The 23,637-nt window shown below is 40.9% G+C and overlaps 1 protein-coding gene across 4 annotated transcripts in view; it reads right to left on the bottom strand.

The window, feature by feature from the left end:
• LOC147136608 (obg-like ATPase 1) overlaps positions 1–23,637 on the bottom strand; it is a 49,133-nt gene that overhangs the window by 20,596 nt on the left and 4,900 nt on the right. For 3 of the 4 annotated variants that reach the window (XM_086050934.1, XM_086050935.1, XM_086050936.1), the window contains 2 exons: positions 9,742–9,911; positions 5,473–5,559 (listed from right to left, as the gene is read on the bottom strand). In XM_086050934.1, coding sequence (XP_085907060.1) covers positions 5,497–5,559; positions 9,742–9,911 — 233 coding nt within the window. In that variant the 3' untranslated portion in view covers positions 5,473–5,496. Of the gene's footprint in view, positions 1–5,472; positions 5,560–9,741; positions 9,912–23,329; positions 23,453–23,637 lie in introns of those variants that run through there. The other variant, XM_086050937.1, reaches the window with a different exon arrangement.

Below are 23,637 nucleotides of genomic sequence, written 5' to 3'. Positions count from 1 at the left end.
CTGTAAGCAATTTGCAACTGCATGGTTGAAGGTTTGAATGCCACATGGGATCAAATGTACGCCGTAAGTCTGATGTTCATAAATAATGACTTTCAGTGTCAATCAAAATATAGTCAGAACAAATAAAGCTTTATCACTTTGCCGCTGGATCAAACGCTTGTTGGTTATAGGGCTGCAACTAAGGATTATTTTATAATTAATCTGTCGATTTTGTCAATTAATCAATGGATCAGACAAAAACAATTACTAAGCACCCCAAAACAGAAAATTCTGTCAAATTGACAGTGCAGAAACACATTATGATTCAGTGACTGATTTGGTCCGTAACATGCCGGAAAAATCGGCAAAAGTTTTGATCATGTGTTGATCGTCGCTTTCCAAAGTAAAAGCAGATGTTTGCAAATAAAAAAAATTATGTTTTCAGTGATGACACTGATGAAAGACTGAAATTATAAGGATTTGGACAATTTTCAATTTGATCAATTTTAAAAAGGACTCAAAACGATTACCCGATTATCAAACTAATTATCGATTAGGTTGATAATCCATTAGTTGTGAGTTAATCGGTGCACCTCTAGTTGTTGCTGAATTCCCTTGCAGCTCTCTGGACAGAATTTCTGCGATAGAAATGTTGTGTTTTCAACAGTGGTGGTAGCAGCTTCTCAAACTGGCGCTGCAGGAAAAAAAAATGACCCTCAGGGAATAAAACCAGTTTTTGTTCTGCTGTATTTGTCCAGTGATTGGCTGGCAACCAATCCAGTCGTGTATCTCGTTCACCTTTTCTCTTGACCTTGTACTTTTGCTCTATAACACATTAGCAAATTCTCAAACGCATTAAATGATACTTTAAGTTCAAATGAATACGCGAAGGATCAAATTAAACAAAACACTTTCAAATTCAAACATTTCCCGGAGAAGTGCAACGAAGAAAATCGGTGAAACTGTCCTGAATGACGGTCCTTAGCGCCACAGATAAAATTGGCTTATTTGCCTCATTCTGTGAATCACTTTTTTCCTTCTAACATTAAAGCTGAGATTGCAATTTGTCTAGCTGTTTGCTTTGAATGGTCCGTAACCATATCATCATCTCAACTGCGCTTGTGAGGGGAAGAAGAAAAAAAAAAAAAAAAAAAAAAAAAAACTCACATGGGAGCTTGGCGACAGGCAAATGGCAGTCTGGCGTCTCGGCTGCAGACCGGCTGCCATTAGGGCTGAGAGCAAGCGTTTATTGTACAATTAAGGCCAGCCAGATCTACCTGTAATCATCTCCATACAGGTGTGAGCTCCTCTCTGGACAAGGGATGTGACTCATCACTTGTCAAACATCACCACTTTGATGTCAACATTGTTCATCGTGGCGCCCTGGAGACCCTGCAGCAGTATACTGTTTGCCTGTTTAAAACACTCTGATTTATTGCATCGCTCACAGTTGGGGGTGGAGGGGGGGGGGGACGTGCGCACGCACACACACACACACACATGCACGCACACACACAAAACTCTTCCGACTCAGGCTAGCTATTGCACAAGCCATGAATCATTTGATTTATGACTTCTCTACCTCCTCCTCCTGTCTGACAGTCGCACAGGATTCCGTGTCAGGAACATTTTAACAATCACAGGTGAATGACTGACTGCCCATGGGAGACATGAAACTGACAATGCGTTTTGGAAAAGTGAAACTTCAGTGAGCTAGTTTGAGGTTGCGACACTGATGCAATAGGCCAGCGATGGGCAACTTCAAGGATGGAGGGGGCCACAATTTTTCATCGCTGCTACTGAGGTGCTACGTAGGACCGCGCACTTCCTAACCAGATGAGAAAATAAAATATGGTCAAAAGACGTGCATAAATGCAAAATGACGTGCATAAATGCAAAATGTGTGTTCTTAATTGATTTGATTTTTCATAATCCATTTCTCAATGGATGCATAAAAGATTGATTATTCAACAACAAAGGGTTTGACACGAATAACAAAATAACCACATACTGTGAACCCCCCGGAGCAAAGAGTTGTCTTGCATAAAAATGACCATTCAAGTGCACAAAACCAGTGTTCAACAAACCAGCATTAAGTGCAAGAACTCATTCCTCGCAAAAATTAAAATGTGTCTTGCATGTCAAATCTGCCAAGTAATTATTAGGCCTTCTCACATTGCAGTGTAGGGCAGTAACAAACACGGTGCAAGTGCAACCAAGACATGTCTGCCATCTAGTGGTAAATGGTGATATTCCAACTTAAAACTATAGAGTAGAAATTTGCGCGGGATAGGGACCAGGCCGGCCCGCAAATAGCAAAGATCCGTGGATAATTGATGCCCATTGACATGTATAAAAAATATACATACAGTATATATATTTTTTTGTAAAGCCAAAATATTCAACAGAAAATGCTAATGAACCTACATTATGGGTTTTCCACAAAAAATGGGGGTCTGCTGTCCATTTGATTTGGGGGCCTTCACGCACCACCGCTTGTCTACTTTCGATTCCTACAGGTGACCTACTGTAGCAAGTTTGTTTACATAAAGAATCATTGAACACAATATTCAAGCAGTGCATCATATTAAAGTGGCTTCAACTTTTAGAAAAATAAAATATCCAGGACATATTTGAAACACTCAAAGTGAAAATAAAATTGTCCTGTATTCATTGTCCTGAATACAGTAAATCCCACAGTCATCAGGGCTTTTCTATACCGCGAAAAGATGCCGCAAGCTAGCTTGTGGGCTAACAGGCTTCCAGACGCCGCCGACGTCATCCAGTGTGTCACCAACTCACTCGGTTTTGTGCCATGTGTGGGTCCAAATAACGGAGACATTTAAGGGAAAGTTAACCTTGTATTAAACATTTTCATGATCATTTTGGTCAAATGACAAATGGGGTGACCTCAGGAGTGTTTGACAAACTCCAAACTAGAAGGGGGAGGTGTAAAAGAAATGCTAACTTAGCATGAGCCGAGTGACGTGCTCAGTGGCAAATTAAAAACAATAAATAAATAAATAAATAAAAAGGCACGTTATGGGCCATATGATGTAAAATTAATTTGTGAATATGGTAGTGGTGCATTTGAAAAAGCAAACGTTTCTTTTATTCATCATATTTGGACAAAGTCTTGCTGTGTGGGGATTTCTGGGCTACGAAGTGCCACTTGTAAAGCATGCCACTAATGCTACAATTGTGGGAAACATGTGGCAACAAAGACAAATATGTGTAGTGAAACCATCTTCAATATAAGTCCCTAGAAGAGATTTCCCCCCACCCCCCCCTCTTGTGATTTACTGAGCATCACCAGATGGTATTAATGACTTTTTACTTTGAACATATTTATATTTGCTGTTTTGATATTTAGGGCCTTCACTCTCTTTGATATTGTATGGAATTGAGAAAATGTTGTTGGAAAATGGGGACCATATGCTAGATGAAGTGCTTAATGAAGTTTTGCGGGCTGTTGAGGGTTTGCAGGGCAGGATGTTGTGTTGGGCCGTATTAAGTGACACTGTGAGTACATCGGCAAACAGATGCCCAGGTGCTAACAAATGGATGTGTTTGCATGTACGGTATGTGCGCCACTCCACAGGCTTTCAATGGGGTTGAGGTCTGGGGACTGATATGACCATGGGAGGAGCTTAGATTCTGTGTCTGGTCAACCATTTCTACAAGATCATGCAAACTCCACACAGAAAGACCAACGGCGAGAGTCAAACCCTGAACTGTTCTGCCCAGAATTATGGTAGTGATCCATATTATAATTGTTGAGCCTTGGTGGCGGTCGTTGCTCTGTTTTATTATGTATGGTTATGAGCTTAACTTCAAAAGTTGTGAACAGACCTCCTAAACGGGAACTCAAAATTGTAATCGCAGAAAATTTAAGCCAATAAAAATGCATGAAAGCTTTCACACAGGCAAAAAAAATCAATTTCCTACCATTTTTTTTGCGATGGTCAGGTCCCTTATACTAAGCTCAGTCTTGACTTACAGCCTTCTGAACTAGGACAATTGAATCAAGATACAGGAATGACATCATCCGTGCTCACACAACATGGTTGCTGTTTGGCTGCGACATGTTTGAGGAAATGTCATTAAAGAAAGTGATCAATGCATCATAGAAGTTCAGTTAAAGCAATTAAAAAAAAAAAAAAAAAAAGACGGGTGAAGAGACGCTACTTAAATTATTGTTGTATGTCATGTTTATGTGTCTTATGACTGTACAGATAAAAATGGATGGCTGCCTCCAGCTCATCCGCTTCACATTTGTTCAAAACGTGGGTGGCGTGCGACTAGCAAAATGATAGCACCATGTGTCATTGCGCTTCCATGAAATTATGTCATTTTTGTCTTGTGCCGACTTGTCCTAGGGCGGGAATGGCAAGTCTCAAGGCCACGAACGACTCTCAACCATAGTCCAACGACAAGCCTATAAAGTTTCAAACATCCCAATTCTTTGAAAATTGGGGCTTTATTGGTCCTTATGAACAAAACAAAAATAAAAACAAAAAATGTATTCAATTTATGACTTTATCATACATGAAACATTTTTAAAAAGCAGAGTGGTTGCTTTCTCTGGCTTTGCTATTTATAGGTGTATATTGTATGTTTGAGTAAAATGAACATTTTAATTTTATTCTATGAAATAATGACAACAGAACTCACAAATTCTGAATCTAGATGGAGTATTTGAAAAATGGCCAACATCACAAAATGTCTCGTGTTTTTTTAAATCTATTTTTTTTTCCCAAAATAGTTCAATCAAATTTAAGGCAAAGTTCTTGTAGCACGTACACCATAGTGTACATCAATCAGGCTTTAAAAAAATAAAATAAAATAATCCCACTGATGATGAATAGGCCTCAAAACCTCAAGTATCATAAAGGGTAGGAAACATTGGGCTATATAGGGGCAAACCAAAATGCAATGGTGCCCTGAGATATAAGTACCTCAAATCATCTTTCCCCACTGAAATCCGTTCCAGCCTCCCCAAAAAAATAATAAATCAATAATTCAATAAAAAAAATAGCATTGTATAATATTTGACAGACAGTAACGCTCTCATTATGTAAATAGAATGTGAAGAATAAAATAAAAACTTTTGTCACACTTTCTCCTTCAATTCACATTGCACTGTTCATTCTGAAGTGCATACTTTTGCCACCAGTGGGCAGTATCAGACAGACATGCAGACAGACACCCGGTCTCTCAGTACGGCAGTAATATTAGTTGTTCTTCGCAGAAGATAAAGAATATTTGCCTGACAGTATTATTTTTATCTGGCTACATGAGTTACTCAACCATCTGTGTTCAAATATAACCCCTTTTCAAGACTTCTATCTATGAAAAGAAGGAAACGCCTAAGGTCGGCTGTGGTGTGAAAAGCCAACTTATGTGCTTTTCTTTAGATTTGCGCATAAGATAAGAAAACCCTAAAATAGCAATTGGACTTACAGTATTACTAGGTTTCATGAAAAAGCTCACCTCTTTATCGCTCCGCTCGCGACACTAGCAGACGTGTTCCTTTTCATTCACCAGCCGGCCACAGCTCTCGTGTTTGCACACTACGTCCTGTTTGGGGTTAAAAGAAAAGAGAATGAGCGAGAAGCCTATTAAAGGAGATGAAAAAGAATATAAACCCAGCGGGCCGTGTGCTAATTGTTTTCCCCAAATGCGAGGTATCCAAATGCCAAACAATGACCAATGGCCAATGGCTGTGCTTACATTGAAGCAGGACTGGTGGGTCTTTGACAGGGATGACATGCGCGAGACTCCCTTGTCCCCTTTAAATCCTGACAAATTGCCTCCGGGGTGTCTCGCCCTCCAGTCACAGTTTGGAACAGAGCTTGGCATTCCGTCTAATTGACGGACCGGTCCGTCTATCCGTCACTGCCGGACGCCCGTTTTGATGAGGGATGACGAATGACGGGTAAAGTGAAGAGAAAGTTTAGTCGGAATCGCAGACGGAAGCCCGTTTAAAATTAGAGGCGGACCGGCCAATAGACGGCTACTATTGGTAAAACCCACCGCCCCGCCCCCCGAAAGAAAAAAAAGGGCAAAAAAGGCTGCTGACGGATGGAGAATGATGGACGCTCAATTTGTAGTAAAATACCCCGCTATGGTTTTGAACATTGATATTCTGCCGGGTCTGTTTAAGTAAAAGAAAAAAGGTGGGACTGGGGTACGGAAACTGGAAATAGCCAGGAACTAATTGGAAGTTGGTTCGTTAGGTGTAAATTAGGGCCCTTCCTCAGGCATTTTACAGAATGCAGCCAAGCCAGAGATGATATTTTTTTACATTGCCAGTAATATATACTTTAAACAGATATTCATTATCACCATATATTCTGTGAGGTGAATGGAATGGCGCGGCACTTGGGAGCATAGTCAAGACTGCTCCTTGACAGGATGTGGCGGCGGAGGAAGGGTGGAGAATGGGAGGGCGCTGGATCGAAAAGTTGGAACTTCAATAGGCTTCCTATTATCGTTGATTTGGCCCCGCAGAAATTAGCGGAACGCATTCGTATTGTTCCTGTCAACTTGACCTGCCTCTTCATATGAAAACTCACCCACCCTCCGAAACACTCCCCTTACCTCCTTTTCCCTCCCCGCACCCTGAGCGCACTTCACAATCACACCGCCTTTTGAAAGAAAAAAAACCTTGCCAGAGCCTCAATTACACAATGGCAGCAAAAAAGCTCCACACGCTGACCCCCAGCCAGCTGCGTTCACTCTGGCCACATCTCTCTCCGCAGGAATTCTAAAGGCCTTTTAGTCAGCCAGCCAGAGTGCAGCCAGCGGGAGAGGCGCACGGGAAGAGGTGCGCATACACACTCCGCCCGCCCGCCCGGCCCAAGTCTTCACAGAGAGATTAATCATGTGTGAAATGGAAACAGCAAACGGCGACTGACACGGCCTGAACTCGCTCCAGGTTTGCCTCATCAGCTTGCGGATGCCGCGCGGCGCTCCCCTAACAGGCAGGTGTTAATAAAAGGCATGCGGGTCCGCAGGGGTCAGACGCATACGGCCGCCGCCGCCGAGCGCCGCTGGTGGGCTGCCTTGTCATTATTGTTGTTTGTGAGACCATTCATATGGACAAAAGCCATGGAAAATTGCTCCGGCAAACATCACTGCGGCATTGTTCGAGAATATGGATAACAATGTATAAATACAGTACATAGTGGTTTGGTGGTATGCCCTGGAAGATCATGAGTTTGTAATGTTGTGAGTGATTTTTTTTTTCTTTTTTCCCCATTTTGGAAATTATCATTTTTATTATTATTATTATTATCATTGACTCGACACCTCAACCCAAGCGTTTTAGCAGCAGGAAGCACATAAAAAGCACTGCAATTTTGTATATAGATACACACACATACATCTATCTGTCTAATGTGTACTTATATACACACATATAGACTTACGTATACACATACATGTATGTATACTACAGGTGAAACGATTAATCGATCACTAATCAATCATCAAATTAATCAATACATATTTTCATAATGAATGAATCCTTTAAAGAACTTGTTCAATTCAAAATGACCAAAGTCCTTGGAATTTCCGCCTCTCAACAGTAAATATTCTCAGATCCATCCGCTTAGTGTACAAATGTGTGCGCCGCTCTGTGAATGTGAGGCACCATATGGTGTGGATACATAAATGCAGCCCATTTACCATTTATCCATCAAATCAATCAGATTATCTTTGTGTTGAATCAAAATAAAACAGTTGCAAACATCTGTTTTTAATGTTGAACACAATGATCAACATTTTGGCCTATGTTATGATCAAACCAGTAACTGAATCAAAATAAATTTGTTTGTGTGCTCTGTGTACACAGTTTGTCAATTTGAATTATCCTTTTTTTTTTTTTTTAAATAAAAGCATGGAATTATTTATTTACCTGATCATTCGACAAAATAACCGGCAGATGAATCGGCTGATAATTGTTATATGCAGCACTAAGGTAAATATATACACATATATATGTGCATATACATGCATACGCGCACATACTGTCCTTACAAACGCAGATACACGTTTAGGCACATACGCGTATATTCAAGCAATGAGAAAAGGCTCGATTTGTGTTTTTACTGAAACAGAACTTGAATCGATTCAACTGAAACGTAGGCAGAGCCGAAGTTTCTTCTTTCTCCTTGCGCGTTTAAAGACGAGGCACAAACACGCATTTAATGGTGAGACAAACATGCAAATAGATGTGACGGGTGGCAGCTGAGCGAGGCCCCGCGCACAGCCGGCCGGGGAGACAATCACGGCCGCGTCCCTCCCGTCTTAAAAGCCTGGCACAGCCTTTGATAAGCGCCATTCTTTCTTGCCATCTAAAGAGGTCTTCCATAGATTTGACTTGCCTCGCGCAACCTTTGACGAGTAATGTAGATCATTTTTATTCATTGCCAAAAATTGTCAGCAATTACGTGCGCAAAGCGGCCACCTGCCTTGGCTGAATGGCTCCTGTTAGTGGGGCTGCGCGGCTTGCGGGGAGGTACAGCGAGGGGGAGGAAGGGGGCGGCCGTGGTGGGGGTGGGGCCGTGCAGCAGGTGAAATAGCCCCTTTCGTTAGTGTAATGAGTGGTCCGAGCCTCGGAGTGGCGGGGGCACGTCGCTCCGAGTGAAATGCTTCATCCCCCTCCTTAAGTGCATCGCGGGACATTTACAGTCAAATCGCGGCTCAAGTTGCCCGTTCAGCATTTACCGTCTTAACAATATGGACACATTTCCACATATCGTTATCTGACACGGAATCGTTCATCCCCTCTCCCAATAAGATTTCTGTGCGCACCTTGCTGCATAGGAACCTTTTTTTTTTCTAAATACAGGAAGTCCTCGAATTACGACGTACGCGACGTACGACGTTTCGACTTGCCGTGCCTCTTCCTCTTCTCTTTTGTCCCCAGCACCATAGTGACTACGTTTACATGCAGTCAATATTCGGGTTAAGGTCAAAATTCCGATTCCTGAAAAAATTCAGAGTATCCCGTTTACATGAATGAACGGACAGAGTTGCTCCGGCATTTGAATAAGCCACTGTGACGGCGACGCACTGCGTGGTGACTCAAATGGACGTCATTTCCCCGTGTTTACTTTCAACTGTCAATAAAACACTCGATATTCGTGTCACTCACCACAGGAACGAAGCAGCCGGTTTCCTTCTCACTCCAAAAGTGTGCTTTTGTGCTCATTTTACTTACTTGGCTGTTTTTTTTTTTTTAAATCACTCAAATTTGGTCGGGGTTGCCGTCATACCGGAAAGATATTGATTTTCACTGCGCAGGGACTTTAAGGCTCTTGTGTATTGTCAACAATTTTGGTGTGCTGTAGACAGACGCATCACCTGCTGTCCTCGCTTAAGCGGCTGCACGCTCAGTGATGTGAGTATTACTTTAGATGGAAAAAGAGCTGCGCATGTGGAAACACTTTCATTAGGCCCCAGAACTGACCCCGGGTCAGGCACTGAATAAGTAACTCTCTATTAATGATTTCTACAGCGCCACACTCCTGACCCCTGATCGCTTTCAATCTCAGAAAGGGAGAAAAATGGCAAAGTGGGGGAGGAGGGGTGAGACCTATCGCGTGGAGATTAAGAAAAACACACTTTTTTTTTTTCTTTTTTGTGTGTGTGTGTGTGTGTGTGTGTGTGGGAGGGTGATTATTTGTGGTGCGCTGCTGAGGAGGGGGTGGGGGCTGATTGGGGGGTGCAAAGATCCTGCTGAGACTGACTCACGTATTCTGGTTTGAGTTTCTTGTCGCCGTCTCTAATGGCCGTCTTCTTGTCAATAAGAGGGAAGATCACGTCCGCGTCCTTCAGCCTCAGTTCCTCCTGGATGATCTCCATGTCCCACACGTGATCCGCGCTCGCCTCAACATGGATGATATCCTCATCGTCGAATGCTCCTGCAGCGCGAGGACACACAACAACGCATCAGTATTGATTCTTTTTTTTCTTTTTTTTCCCTCCTTCCCGGTAACAGTAGGAAGGAGTCAAATCGGTAAAAATGGAATCAATGAGTCCCGCCATTCCCCCACAAAAATGTGTGTGTGACAAATATACCGACAAGGTGTTGTGGGAATTATGGACTTTGAAAAAGAAAACAATAAAACAATTGATGGCAGAAACTTGGACAGCACGGCAGTGCAGTGGTTAACATGTCGCACAATTGTAAGGTTTGGGGTTCGAATCCCGCCTTGCTTGAGTGGGCTTTCTCTGACATTCCAAAAACGTGCATGCTAGGTTCAATGAATACCGTGTGAGTGTGAATGGTTGTTTTTCTAAAGGTGCCCTGCGCTCAAAGGTGGAAAAATTACTCGAAAAAAAGTAGGGCTGAACTGAATTAATTGAATTCTAATTGACATTGCAGTGTAGTAGAATTCAATTCTAGAGGCTGCAATTTGGTGGGGGGAATACTTCATATCATTGTTATATGTAACGCAAACAGTTTGAAGTGATAAAGCCACAGATTTGTTTTCATTATTGTTGTGATCCGACTTGTGACTTACTGACTTTTTTACGTGACTTAACTTGTTCACGCCACACTGTTTTGGTAGTGTGTGTTTGTTCAAAAAAAATACATGGGAACAGGACCCTGAAAAAAAAAAAATCTCATATTAAATTGGGGAAAAAAAAATCTAAAATCCCCCCAAAAAATCTACCGTGTACAGTGAAAACAAAGACATCTCACCTCTCTCTATTTACATCTTTTGTCCAACGTGTTAACATCCTTAGAGTATGAAAAACAGTCTATTTTGACAAAGTAAAGATGGAACTGTTGGAAAAAGACATTTTCACGTATACAGCTACCTGAAAAATGCATTTAACTACACTATTTGTAACTTCATGCCCAGTTACGACTCACACTGTGCGCTGTGGTCTTGCATCTCATTTACTGCAAGCCGCCAAAGCCCGGATCTCAGAACGGTGAGACTGACGCACTAACCACTAGGTTCCCATGCTGCACTTTTCTAAACATTTTTCGAAATCAATCAACAACAGGGAACACCATTTCAATCAACAGGGAAGTGCAAGCCAGGTGAGGAATTCACTGAAGCGTGTCTGGTATGCTCGGCATGTGCTCGGTGGCGTCTGTTAATGCTCCGTATAAAAATGCTGTTGACAGACAGGTGCGGTCCTGACAGAAAGTTACGTCACCTCTTATGATCGGCTTATTAAAAAAAAGTTGTCACACCATCAAGGAACATGCGGGAACATTGATGCACACTTCGGAATATCCATGACTCACGCGTGTGTCACAAACAATGGCAGTCAAAGACTGAGGCGGGTGTCCTGCATACCATTTAAAATGATCATCAGCATCATTATCCACAAAAACAACTTTCCGTTTGATTTCTTGTTACTAGTAGTGTCGTGCATGCCCGTTTTGTGATTGTTTAGTTCCTGAATGGTGACTTTTGTGCAGTGCTGTAGTCACGGGCGGAAAGTAACAGTCGAACGCTTTGGTACTGTCAAGTGAAAAGAAATGTCTTTTAAATGTGACAAACCACAGAGAAAAAAAAAAGTCGGTAGAAACCCTGCCAAATTTTAACGATTGAGCACCGAGTATATAAAATGAGGCTTGAAAATGATGAGAAAAAACAAAACAAATCAAGCTGTTGTTTCCAGTCACTCAACTCTCAAGTGTCAATCAAATACCTCTACTACGACCTGGAACAATGGATGCTACTATGTCAAACATGTTTTTTAAGCCTTGTCATAACTACATGTTTAACCCGCAAAGATATATTCCCTTAAAGCCTCCAGAGACTGGAATATATCCCAACAAGTCATCGCGGGGCTTTTCCGCACTGCGACACGGCACTCTAATGCGGCCATAACAAGTCCGAAGCCCTGGTCTACACCTGAGCTGTCCAGTCTGACTTTCAAAAAAAATATATAAATTCAATCCTGCTCGTTGCTTTTCCACATTTCACTGGGTGATGTGCCCACACTCATGGCGAACAACGAGGCACTCTAAACTGGTCACGCCAGCGGATTATCAGAAATGAAGATGCATTTTTGTGGCGTAGCTAGCTAGCTAGCTAACTACTGTGAATGCACATGACATATACACTGGATGACGGCTGATACGAACAAAGATGGTCAAGTTTATTCATAGTGGGGGACTGGTGCCAGGGGTCCAAATGCATCACAAGGCCCCATTTTAGTTAACAAAAAAAAAAAAAAAAAACAGGAAGACTGAAAAAAAAAAAAGTTTAATGCTGTATTTCCATATGTGAGTACTACATAGTTCTCAGTCTTTGCTTCAATCTTCAAACATGTAAAATGTAGTTACAAAATTTACAATAAACGGGGACTTTTCGGGTATCTGAACTTAACTGGAATATTTATTTTCCAAACAACTTTTCTCTCTCTATATTTGAAAACATCTCTGGAGTTGTACTTTTCCATTTGTGAAAAAAGGTTCATAACGTCAACCGCTCTTGGGATCTTCACTGATTAAGATCTTGCGGTCTCATGAGTTGGAGAGAACAGGGAGCGCAGGGACACGGAGGACCGACCGTGTTCATGACGATTACTCCACAGATGCCGAGAAGGAAGATATTCCCCATCCGGGGTCTTATTGAAGAGAATTGTTTGATATTGTCGGCTCCAGGAATAATGCTTTGTGTCCTACGGCAGACTATGAACCACAAGCAAGTAGCCCAGAAAAATTCTCAAACTAATCTTAAACAAAACAAAAAAAAAAGAAGTACATTTTTTTCAGCTCATTACCTAATTAAGCATTTTTTTGTTCGTCAGTTCACAATATTAGCAAGGACACAGGAACAGCTTGTCCTGTGATATTTTTTTGTTCCCCTTCAGAGTGCCAAACAGTAAACAGTAACTGGCAGTAAAATATGTTTTTTTCTTTTGCCTTTAGGTACATTTTAGAGTCGGCACTTTTTAACCAAAAAAGTTCACTCAGTGCTTTTACTTTTACCAGTCTTTTATTACACACAAATGTGTACTTGTCCTCAAGTACAGACTGTGAATACTTTGCCACCTCTCCATAGTTGGTAGTTAGTCACAAACCACAAGCATGTTAGCATGCCAACATGAGCAATTAGCGTCAAAACTGAAGACAAATGATGCTTCACTCGAATGCACGCTAGCTTCTTCTTCTGCCCGATTCATTTTCTTTATTTTCGCATTTTGAAGTGAACAACGTGGTTCTAAACCAGCGCCGCTGATCCACGGACGACTTAACCGTCGAGCCTGTCAACGGAAGCTGTTGTCCTCGTGCTGAAATGAACTTACTCAATTACTTTGTCTAATCAGCCTGTTTTGTTTCGTCTCCTCTTGCAGAGGTACTCCACAGTATAAACAGTTCACTCAGGCTCCACAGAAAGGGGCTAATCAGTGGAATTATTGTTTTGCTGCTCCAATTTACCGGCTCCCTGTTTAGCAGTGATTGCAATGAAAATCTGCCATTGTGTTAGTACGAACTTGGGAAATATACTGCAACGTAATCACTTTGTTTGCTGCAAGTATACACGCACACAAGCAGCGATCGCAATGTACGGTTTGGATACCCTGCCGCGCAAATTCTTTCAAGCAATTTTGCCACATCAGGTTTCAAGTGTTCAAATGAGTAGTAAATCCTTCAAGATTGATTTAAAAAATGAAAGCAAATGAAAGCGTTGCAAGTCCTGGAAATACAGAAAGGAACTTTTTTTTTTTTTTTCTCGGTCAATTCAATAATAGAAAAGCTTTAGAAGCGTCGGAGCAGCTGATCACTCGCTATTGAGTCATCATCTGACATTCTCCTTTGGCCACCGCGTATTCCACCGTAATTCCCTTCAATTAATTCTGCCTAATTTAACATTCACTTCGACTTTACAGCCGCCCAATTCACAGCTGAGAGCCGGCAAACAAATGCATGAGAAGAAAGAGAGGAAAAAAAAGAGAAAGTCCAAGGGGGCACTTGTTACAATTAGTCCTCGACTCTTGCGAGGCCGCCGTCATGCAAAGACACAAGCAAGACGGCCCCACCATAAAAAAAAAAAAGAAATAAATAAATAAATAAAAAAGAAAGCCACCAGCTTCAGGGGGCATTGTCGCAACCTAACCGCCTTTTTTTAATGTTACACTAACAGGGTCAATATCACTATAATGAAGTGCCGCTGGCGTCCTCATCATGAAAATGAAGCAGAAGAATGACATTTTGAGGTTTTCTTATAAGTAGCCAAACATTTGCACACATACAAGGGCAATGATGAGTCTCCAAAAAATGTGCTTCCTATATTTGATCCCATTTTTTTTTTTCATTGGATGTACATGATTTTGACAGGTGATGATCATTTTGATGATTTGGAATGTGGCCCATAAATTGTTGTCCACTCTGTCATGATGGGATATCTGCAACTTTAAGAAACCCTCCGATAGTTTCAGTCAGCATTTTGTCTGCTGTCTTCAATGGAGGCTGAAACGGTGGCCGGCTGCAGAATATTTACACTTACGTTTCGTAATTTTCATCATATTATGTGTGTAGTTGGAAGTTTAACATGTCCATTCCGTCACAATGGAATAGCAATGGGTATAAAATCCTTTTAGAAATTTGAAATACATTTGAACAACTCACAGTCAGCTTGCTAACTAAATCATGTTGCAAAGTGAGGTCCAGGTCCTCAGCAAATGCTATCATGAGCAAAAAATGTCCACCCCTGTCATTGTCCACTCTGTCATTTACATATTTTGGTGTTTGCATGCATGTTAAGTGTGGGATCTTAACTAATATCTATTTAATATTAATACAACAAATATGAAGTTCAACTGAAAACCTCGGAAGCATCCAATGGCGATATTGACTTAAAGCGGAAGTCAACCCAGACATATATTTTTTTCAAGAATATGTTCTATGCAGGCCCACTAGTTGAAACACAGCATTGATTAATATCGTGTTTGCGGAATATGAGTTAAGCAACAAAATCCACACCTTTTTAGCCATCTGTGGGGACGGCCATTTTGTCACTTCTGTCGACTGAAAACGACATCACAGTTGCTCGGGGCTCAGATAACGACCAATCATGGCTCAGCTTCATAAAACAGGTGAGCCGTGATTGGTCGTTATCTGAGCCCTGAGGGCGTGTGATGTCCTTTTCAGTCGACAGAAGTGAGAAAATGGCCGCCAGCTGAGATGGCTAAAAACGGGTGGATTTTGCTGTTTAACTCATATTAATCATATTGCCTTTTTTCAACTAGTGGGCCTGCATAGAACATATTCTTGAAAAAAATACTTTTGGGTTGACTTTCACTTTAACACCATTAATCGTTGCTCCTTTCCAGGTAGAACAAACTGATTAGAGGGAGTGGCTTTGGATGGCCAGATTAGGGGCCTGACAAAGACCTCCAATTTTGGGATTTACAGTGGCACTCCAAGCTGGGGGTGCCCGACAGGAACTACAACATAATGTGACTCTTAAATGGTTTTAGGAAAGACCTCGGTGGCCCCATCAGTTTTGAGTTTTCCGGTGAGCGTCACCCGCCTCCCCTTCAAAGAGAAGCTTTAGCTATCATCACTTTTGAATGACGGCGACAGACAAGACTGCAATCTGTGTCAAGTCAGAGATCAATACTGATACTGATTGAGCTAGCGCCCTGTGATGTCGCTACCTGGGAGGATACGTGGTCAACATCATTCTGTTAAATTACAGTATTCATTCACCTTCAACTTCCTGCGCGTGTTTTCACATGCAAGGCGGCAAGAGCACATCTGAAGAACTCGCATTCCTCTCTCTGCCTTTAAAAATGTTCACGCAAAGTCAAGCCCGCGCCGCAATTCTGCTGGCATTCAGAGCAGTAAAAGCTATTTTATGGGTGTGTTGAGGGGGAAGCACATGATGCGTGCCTTACCGGTATTGAAACACTACAGACGAACATGAGGGCTATTCAGAAATATGTTTTTTTTTTTTTTTTTTTTTTTACAGGATTCATGAAACTGACAGCTATATGACATCTTCACAAGTCCTTCCTTTGCGTACTGACATAGCAATTACCGTAAATACATTGGCATCTTAAAGGCAGCTTGACAAAATGATGCATTCAAAGCATGCTGATCTAATCTTTAAAGTAAAAAATAAAAAAAATAAAAAAATAGGGAAATAACATTAAAAGTTAGAATTTGTTAAAAAAATATTTCTCGTAAGCATTAAACCAAAGTATGCAATCATTCAGCCTTTAAATAACATCATAGTCAAAGTGTATGGTACTGGTCTCTTATTAGGATGTTGTCATTGCCATGGTGACCGTGGACCAGCGTGGACAGAAGAACACCTCAAATTTCACTTCTAATATATATGAAATATTTGTGTACTTTTTTGTCTAATGTATTTATTCGTGATATATTTTATCGAGCATGATGCTTGGTATTTTTGTATTTTATGCAAATACATTTATTATATGTAATTTTTCTAATATTTTGGGATCATATTTTGGGTTTATTTACCTACGTTATGAATATATATTTTTTCATATTTGTGTTTTTTTGTCTAATGTGTTTTTCCCTAATACTTTTGTTGAATTTTTGCCTTTTTTTTTTGTCTGTCCCCCCCCATTATTTGTCGAATATTTTGATTATTTAGCATATTCTGTGTTGTATGTATTTTTTTTTAATTACATGACTTTTTCCCCCCCAATATTTGTTTAATTTTAGTCCAATATTTTGGAATTTCTTTTCTCAAGGTATTTAATTTAATAATATTTTTCCTCGTATTACTTGTCAAAAAAATTTTTGAGTAATATTTTGGTATCCCCCAGCCACCCCATCGCCATTATCTTCCTAGCATTTTTGCTTGATATTCATTTTCTTTGAAGGGGGCAGGGTTGCATATTTTCCCCCAATAATTGTGTATTTTGTGTCCAATAGTTTAACATTTTTTCTCTAAAGTACTTGCTTTGATAATATTTTTCAGTCTTATGTTTCTAATAATATAATATTTTTTGAGTATTTTTGTTGTTGTTGTTTCTTTTAGGGGGTGTTTGTGTAATTTAACTAACATTTTATCCGTTTATTATTTGTGTGTTTTTATAAATAATACATACATAAATTCATTTTCATACTGTATTCTACAAGAATAAGAAATACACTTTTGAAAAATAATGCTAATGTGTACAATGCCATGTAGTAGACCCTCGCCCCAAGCCCCCCCCCCAAAAAAAAAACCCTAAACAAATATATTCATCCCCTCATCTTTAGCTTGACCATTGACATTCCATTTGTTTTGCTCAAGCGGAGAACCCGAGAGTGCCTGGACTGGGAGCAAGCTTCGCATGCACACAAGTGTTGTCCCGCATCAGAGAACAAACCTTTTCAGGTCCTTCAGTGCCATAGTGCCGCTGATTGCACAGGCACCAGCAATTTCCTAACCAACCGCCACCTGAACAATGATGTGTTCGCCTTTCAGACCCTCCGGCCTTTCAAAGCAGAATCATTTCACAGTTTGGAACGAGATCTCCATAGCAACTCCTCTTTGAGGGTTTTAGAATCACCATCCAATAATTCTATGATCATCGGGCCTTGCCATTCCCAGTGGTTCTTTTCACAGTGGACAGAAGGGGGGGGGGGGGGCAAGAAGGGGGGGGGGTGGGCTGAGTAGGAGGAGGAAGCAGGAAGAGTCGCTAGTCTATTTCAGGCAATTCATCTTGCAGGCCCATTAGAATTCAAAATATTGCGACCTTCAATCACCGAAGATTTTATTTGGAGCCGTGGCGATCTGCACTCAAGATGGGAAGGCATTTTGCTCTAATCATCCCCCACGAGTGGTAGCTGACAAAAAACTCTTCATTCTCGCTCGAGCAAAACGCTCGTTTAAATGCTGTGACAGCACCTCAAACACAAAGCGCACAAAAGGAGGATGATGCCGCCACCGCTAAATGATCCGCACACATTATTTGCCAATATTGCTTAAAACAACGACTCGTATGAACTAAAAACAAAACGCCACAGGGCAGTTTATTTTACTGACAGATTTTTTAAACAAATACAGGATATAAAAAAAGTATATGTTTGCCGATTGTGATGAGAGGCAGGGCTACTGGTATGTAAAAAAAAAAAACCCCAAAAAACACTGAATTAAATACAAATAAAATTCACAATTAAAACGGGCATGGTTTAACTTTTTTTTTGTACTTCAGAACAGTACATTTTTTACTTCTGAAGAAAGTACATCTCAGTTGGATTTGACTTTAAGTAAAGCACAATATATTTGCATTTACTTTTTAAGAAATGTTTTTGTTTTTTTAAGTTCATTTTTTATTTCACTTGGACATGCATTTCAATTGAATCATCAAGTGCATTTTTTCTCAATCAAAGCACAGTGTTAATGCTGTGCTCAATGTTACAGTGGCTTACCAAAATAAATAACTATTTTTAAGACTAAAACCTCTGCCTCATATTTCAGAAACACTCAGATCTACTTGCTACTGTGTTTGAATGTGAAATGAACTGAAGTCTTGTGGCATTGATCTTGGTGATGTCTGACGTTTTGCGCAACTTTATAGAGACATATATTTCACATTCAATATAGAAGCCTAAACACACACACACCTCAGACAAATATCTGGGCGGCGACACTATGAGTTCTATGCTTGCTTGTGCACATGAAGATTATGTGAGCAAGTGAGTGATGAGGTATAATTCCTGGAGAGATGACATTACTGTCATTACAAGTTTGCTCTTTGCATAGGGCAACATGCTAACGACTTTTATGGAAAGTTCAAGTAAACGGAGCGGATTGTGTCCAGAGATTCATCAAGCTCATAGCCAGATCTGTCCCCCGTGCCCGCCCACCAACATGCAAGTTGTGCCCTACCACTTGAGGCATGTACTTGTCAGCACATCCGCCATATTGGATGTGGCCATCGTATGGCCATAAAATCGGCAAATGATACCCGTAAAATTTATTTTAGAATGACATAACACAACCAAAAGCAATGGTTGGGTATTAGCGCAATGAGTGAACCAGGCACCTTCACAAATGGCTTCACTTTGACACATCAACCTACTCAAGATGGCGCCCATGTATACTGTAAACGTCTATGGCAATACTTGCCAGCGGTTGTCACAAAGGGCGCCATTCAAGACTATTGATTGGGAGCAGCAGAGCTGAGCTAACAGAGTAATAATAATAATTCACGCAAGGCCAGATTTGAAAAGGAATGCCCACGTTTTTGGGTTGCTATATATCTATAACTCAAACTTGGAATTGGACCTGGAAGTTGAATGAATGAATTGCTAGCTAAATGCTAGCCTTTTAGCAAAGCTACCAGGGTTTTCCTTTACTATACAGTGATTATTATAAAGCTAATTGTCCCAGCGCCAGAAATACAAAAGTACCAGAAAGCCAGCATCCTGGAATGCGGTTTAAATGCCCCAAGGCCACACAGTGCGTGACACAAAACCGTAGAGTAGTCGGCAAACCAATTGCTCTTGTGTCACGGTGACGCACCGTGTTAGCATTCAAACAACTAATTGATGGAAAACAAACAAATGGGACTATGGCCAGGTGAGTTGGCAGTGTCACCACAATAGATGAGGTAGAACATGTGTGTCTTGTTTTGGGCAGTCTCGTTTCTGCAACAATAGCAGGGACACACAAAAATGCTTCACATAAGCATACAAAAGCTTCACGTCCCTTCATGTGAGAAAACTGCCATTTTTCGTCAACAAAATTATTATTATTCATTTGGACTTCTGTACTTATGCCACTTCAACCTCTATAGAATGAAAATGATCGAACCAATATTTTTAATTTTCTGGATGTTCTGCGTTTTATATACTGTATATAGATATAGAAATTCCAGGTGAACGCACATAAAGTGAATTTGATAAAAGTGACAACGATGCGGTTCTTGAAAAGCGCATCAACCCTTTGGATCATAAATTCATATTGAAAATGTTATGCGTTAGTCTTCGAATTGAATAAAATGCAAATAATAATAATAATAATAATAATAATAATAATAAATAAATAAATCTTGAAATGTACCATTTTTGCACATGACACTATTTATAACCGCTTTCACTCTTGCGGAAAGGCTTTCAACAAAATTTTAGAAGAGCGCATTCATTCATCTTTTCTGGTTCTTTCCAAAGGTGTTTTCATGGAGTTGCGGTCCCTAACGTTGTGTACATGACAGACTTTAGTGTCGGAAAGAAGCGTTTTCCAACGATATCCAAGCAGCATGTATCACAAACGCAGTCAACGTTCAGAAAATGAGCAGCTTAGTTACTTACTCAGACGAGCACAAACGCGGGTTTGCTCTATTAAATTTAAAAGACTGCAGAACAATTGCCAGCTCATTCTCACATGGAAAACAGCTGTGTGGATGGATAAACGCCAGCTCCCCCAAAAATATTAGCATGTAAGTGACCATCACATCACTCACCCATAGTGGGCAAATACTGCATGCCGTATAATCTGTACACGGCTGGTTACACAGAGACACTGTTCCTTTTCACCTCCTTTACTGCGACACAGCTAAAGACATCACTTGGGAATCAATGCATGTCTGAGACCGCCATTACGAGAAGACCACAAACGTTCATTTAGAATATGAATCAGAATCATTTTCAGAGCTCTAAAACTCACAAGAAATTTGTCTCCACTTAGTGGGAGCAACTGTAGTAGTACTAGAGCCGATACCAGCCACCGACACTTAAAGCGGAAGTCAACCCAAACATATATTTTTTCAAGAATATGTTCTATGCAGGCCCAGTAGTTGAAACACTGCATTCTGATTAATATTGCGTTTGTGGAATATGAGTTAAGCAACAAAATTTACCTGTTTTTAGCCATCTCACTGGCGGCCATTTTGTCACTTCTGTCGACTGAAAATCACACACAGTCAAGGCTCAGATAACAACCAATCATAGCTCAGCTTCAGAAAACAGGTGAGCCGTGATTGGTCCTTAGCTGAGCCCTGAGTAGTTGTGATGTCATTTTCAGTCGACAGAAGTGACAAAATGGCCGCCCCCAGAGATGGCTAAAAACGTGTGGATTTTGCTGCTTAACTCATATTTCATATTAATCAGAATGTCTTTTTTTCAACTAGTGGGATTGCATCGAACATATTCTTGAAAAAATATGTTTGTGGTTTAATTTCCCCTTGAAGGTTAAAAAAAAAAAAATCTGACAGCGAGTAAATCCTCCTCGCCAGCAGTTGGCGCTATAATGCGGCAGACACATCGGCGAATCATCATCTGCGTCAGAAAGAAAGTTTTTGTTCAAAATGCTTTGTCATTGTGATTGTCATGAACTTTTATGTCTAAAACATGCTAGAGGTATCAGTACTCAGTAGTGGCGAGTACTCAAAGAGTGGATACTTGTACTGGTATAAGTCTGAAAAAAAGATGGTTCCAAACATCCCTAGTGAAAAGTACAGAGAGTGATTGCGTAACAAAGTTCCCAGTTGTTCGGGATGGACAACAAATGTGCAAATGATGCCGAGTGACAGCCTAACAATGACGAATAGAGTGAATAATCCAATAAACGTCAATCAAAGGGAGGGGCAATCAATGATTTACTGTAAATACTTTTAAAGGAGTCAGTCACACTGCAACCTCAGGCATGATCAGCGCTGGCAACAAGAAATTGTATTGACAAGCAGATATTTTCATCCATCCCTACATCCATTTTCGATACGCTCGTCGGTGAGGTGAGCTGCAGCCTATCCCGGCTGACTTTGACAACGCCGGAAGCGTTGCCGACCAAGGCACACGATGCCATGTCATGTTGCAAGTGCTGTTCCATAACAGGAGGGTGTGGCAGCGCTGGTGTTCCATTTACATCTCACACCATTACAGTCGTCGGTGAAACATTCCGCTCAACAAGTTGTCACAAGATTTTACAATCAATTTGAAAAGAAAAGTGGCAATGTTGACAAGCTCGTCTGCAAAGTTCTGTTGTGACATGGAATATTTTTAAGTACTGCAGTGCTATATTTTTTTTTTCACAAATATGTGATGTGATACAGTTTTAAAGTAGGTCGAGTTTGGTGTTAGTGGGTTAAGGTTGGGATTATTTTATTTTTTTTAAAGCTGTACTCAATAGACATTTTGCCTCAATGACAATGTTGAACAAGAGTCAAAAGGCCTGCGTGTGACTGTGGAAAAACAAGGTTGACGACCTTCGAATGATTCAACTCATTTCAATGCGTGCAGTGTGAAGAAGACAAAAGGGAATCCTAGTTGATCCTTCTAATTTCTGTTTAGAGACTTTAAGCCGCTCCCACCGGTTTTAAGAGCATCTTTTTCATGCCATTGACATAAATGGCATTTATGGGTTATTTTGTACAAAAAAAAAGTGCTTTTGCACAAAACAACCCAGAAAGTTGGGTCAAGTTGACCCAATTAGCGAGTTGGTCTATTTTTTACCAAATTGCGGGAGCCAGCAGTTGGAACTGTTGCCATTATAAAACCTGTGTTAACTGTATCGGCAAAGTTATACGTAACATTTACACATTGCTAACAGTCAAAATATGCAAACCAATGTTAGCATCCATCCATTTTCATTTCTCATTTCATTTTCATCCACGTTCAAGACTTTGTGCAGTTTGTGTTACTTTTACCCAAGGTTGGGATCATTATTTTGACCCAACAAATTTAATTCAGGCAGGGCTGAAGACAGATTGAGAAAGCCCCCGCCATCCCTTCCTCAACTACGTCCCAGTTCATGGGCATTATTGCTCCATTACCCTTAAAAAAACGAACTCGCTGTTAAGTTGAAGAGGAACCCCGAGTTCTTGGTTACATTTGAAGTGTGCGCGTGTGTGGCCTTGGCAGAGGTACACATCCAACACCGAAGCTAAGCTACTCGGTTAAAAACGGCTTCGAAAAGAACACTGCAACGACCGCGGCAAAAGAAAAAGGAGCTTTCTGCTCTTCCAAAATGTCTCTTGATAACTTTGAAAGCTTCCAAATGCACGCATGAATGTTGATGGCGCGTATACAGCGCGAGATCAAACAGGCATGCGATGCTAGCATAATTCAAACCATGCCGCATAGCTTCTGAAACTTAACACAGACAAGAACCCTCTGTACTTCTGTCACTCTTTTTGAGGGAGCCTTTACAGAGGGAAATGTGCGCTTTGCTGCCGCTTAATGAATTGCGACTTTTATGTTGATCCCTGCACCTAACGCACCGAATGGCCTGCGAGCAAGAAGTCGCGCACGACTGAGGCGTGCGCTTTGAAAAGTCTGCGAGTCTTTTTCCACGAGCCTTTGAGCTGTGTCGTAATGCTCGCGAAGCACTGTTGCACCATGTGGAGTCGCTCACGAGGAATGTGGCAAAGTCAATTCAAGCTCAGCCTTTTGACTCACGTGTCATGCGGAGGACGCCATCGTGGGCGTTGGAGACAGGAAGGCATTTCCCAGGTCTGACCCCAAGTGAGCGCCTTTTAGCATGCCGCCGACGTTAAGTAACGTTGGCATTTTGCAATCCATTACACAATTACGTGGTCATAATTAATCAGCCTATACCGGGAGTGTCAAATGTAACCCCCTCGAAAATTCCAAGTACCAGCATCATGGCCAGTGTTAAAATACTCGAGCATAGTAGACCAATGTATACATCAAAAACAGGCAGATGTTTTATTCCATAAATGTATATATTTGATATGATATGTAAG

Source organism: Filicampus tigris, chromosome 14 (assembly GCF_054856515.1).
Source record: "Filicampus tigris isolate MCC_2025a chromosome 14, RoL_Ftig_1.0, whole genome shotgun sequence".
In the NCBI taxonomy this organism is placed as follows: Eukaryota; Metazoa; Chordata; class Actinopteri; order Syngnathiformes; family Syngnathidae; genus Filicampus; species Filicampus tigris.
Note: the sequence above shows the minus strand (reverse complement) of the source record. Positions and strands in the feature narration are given on the sequence as shown.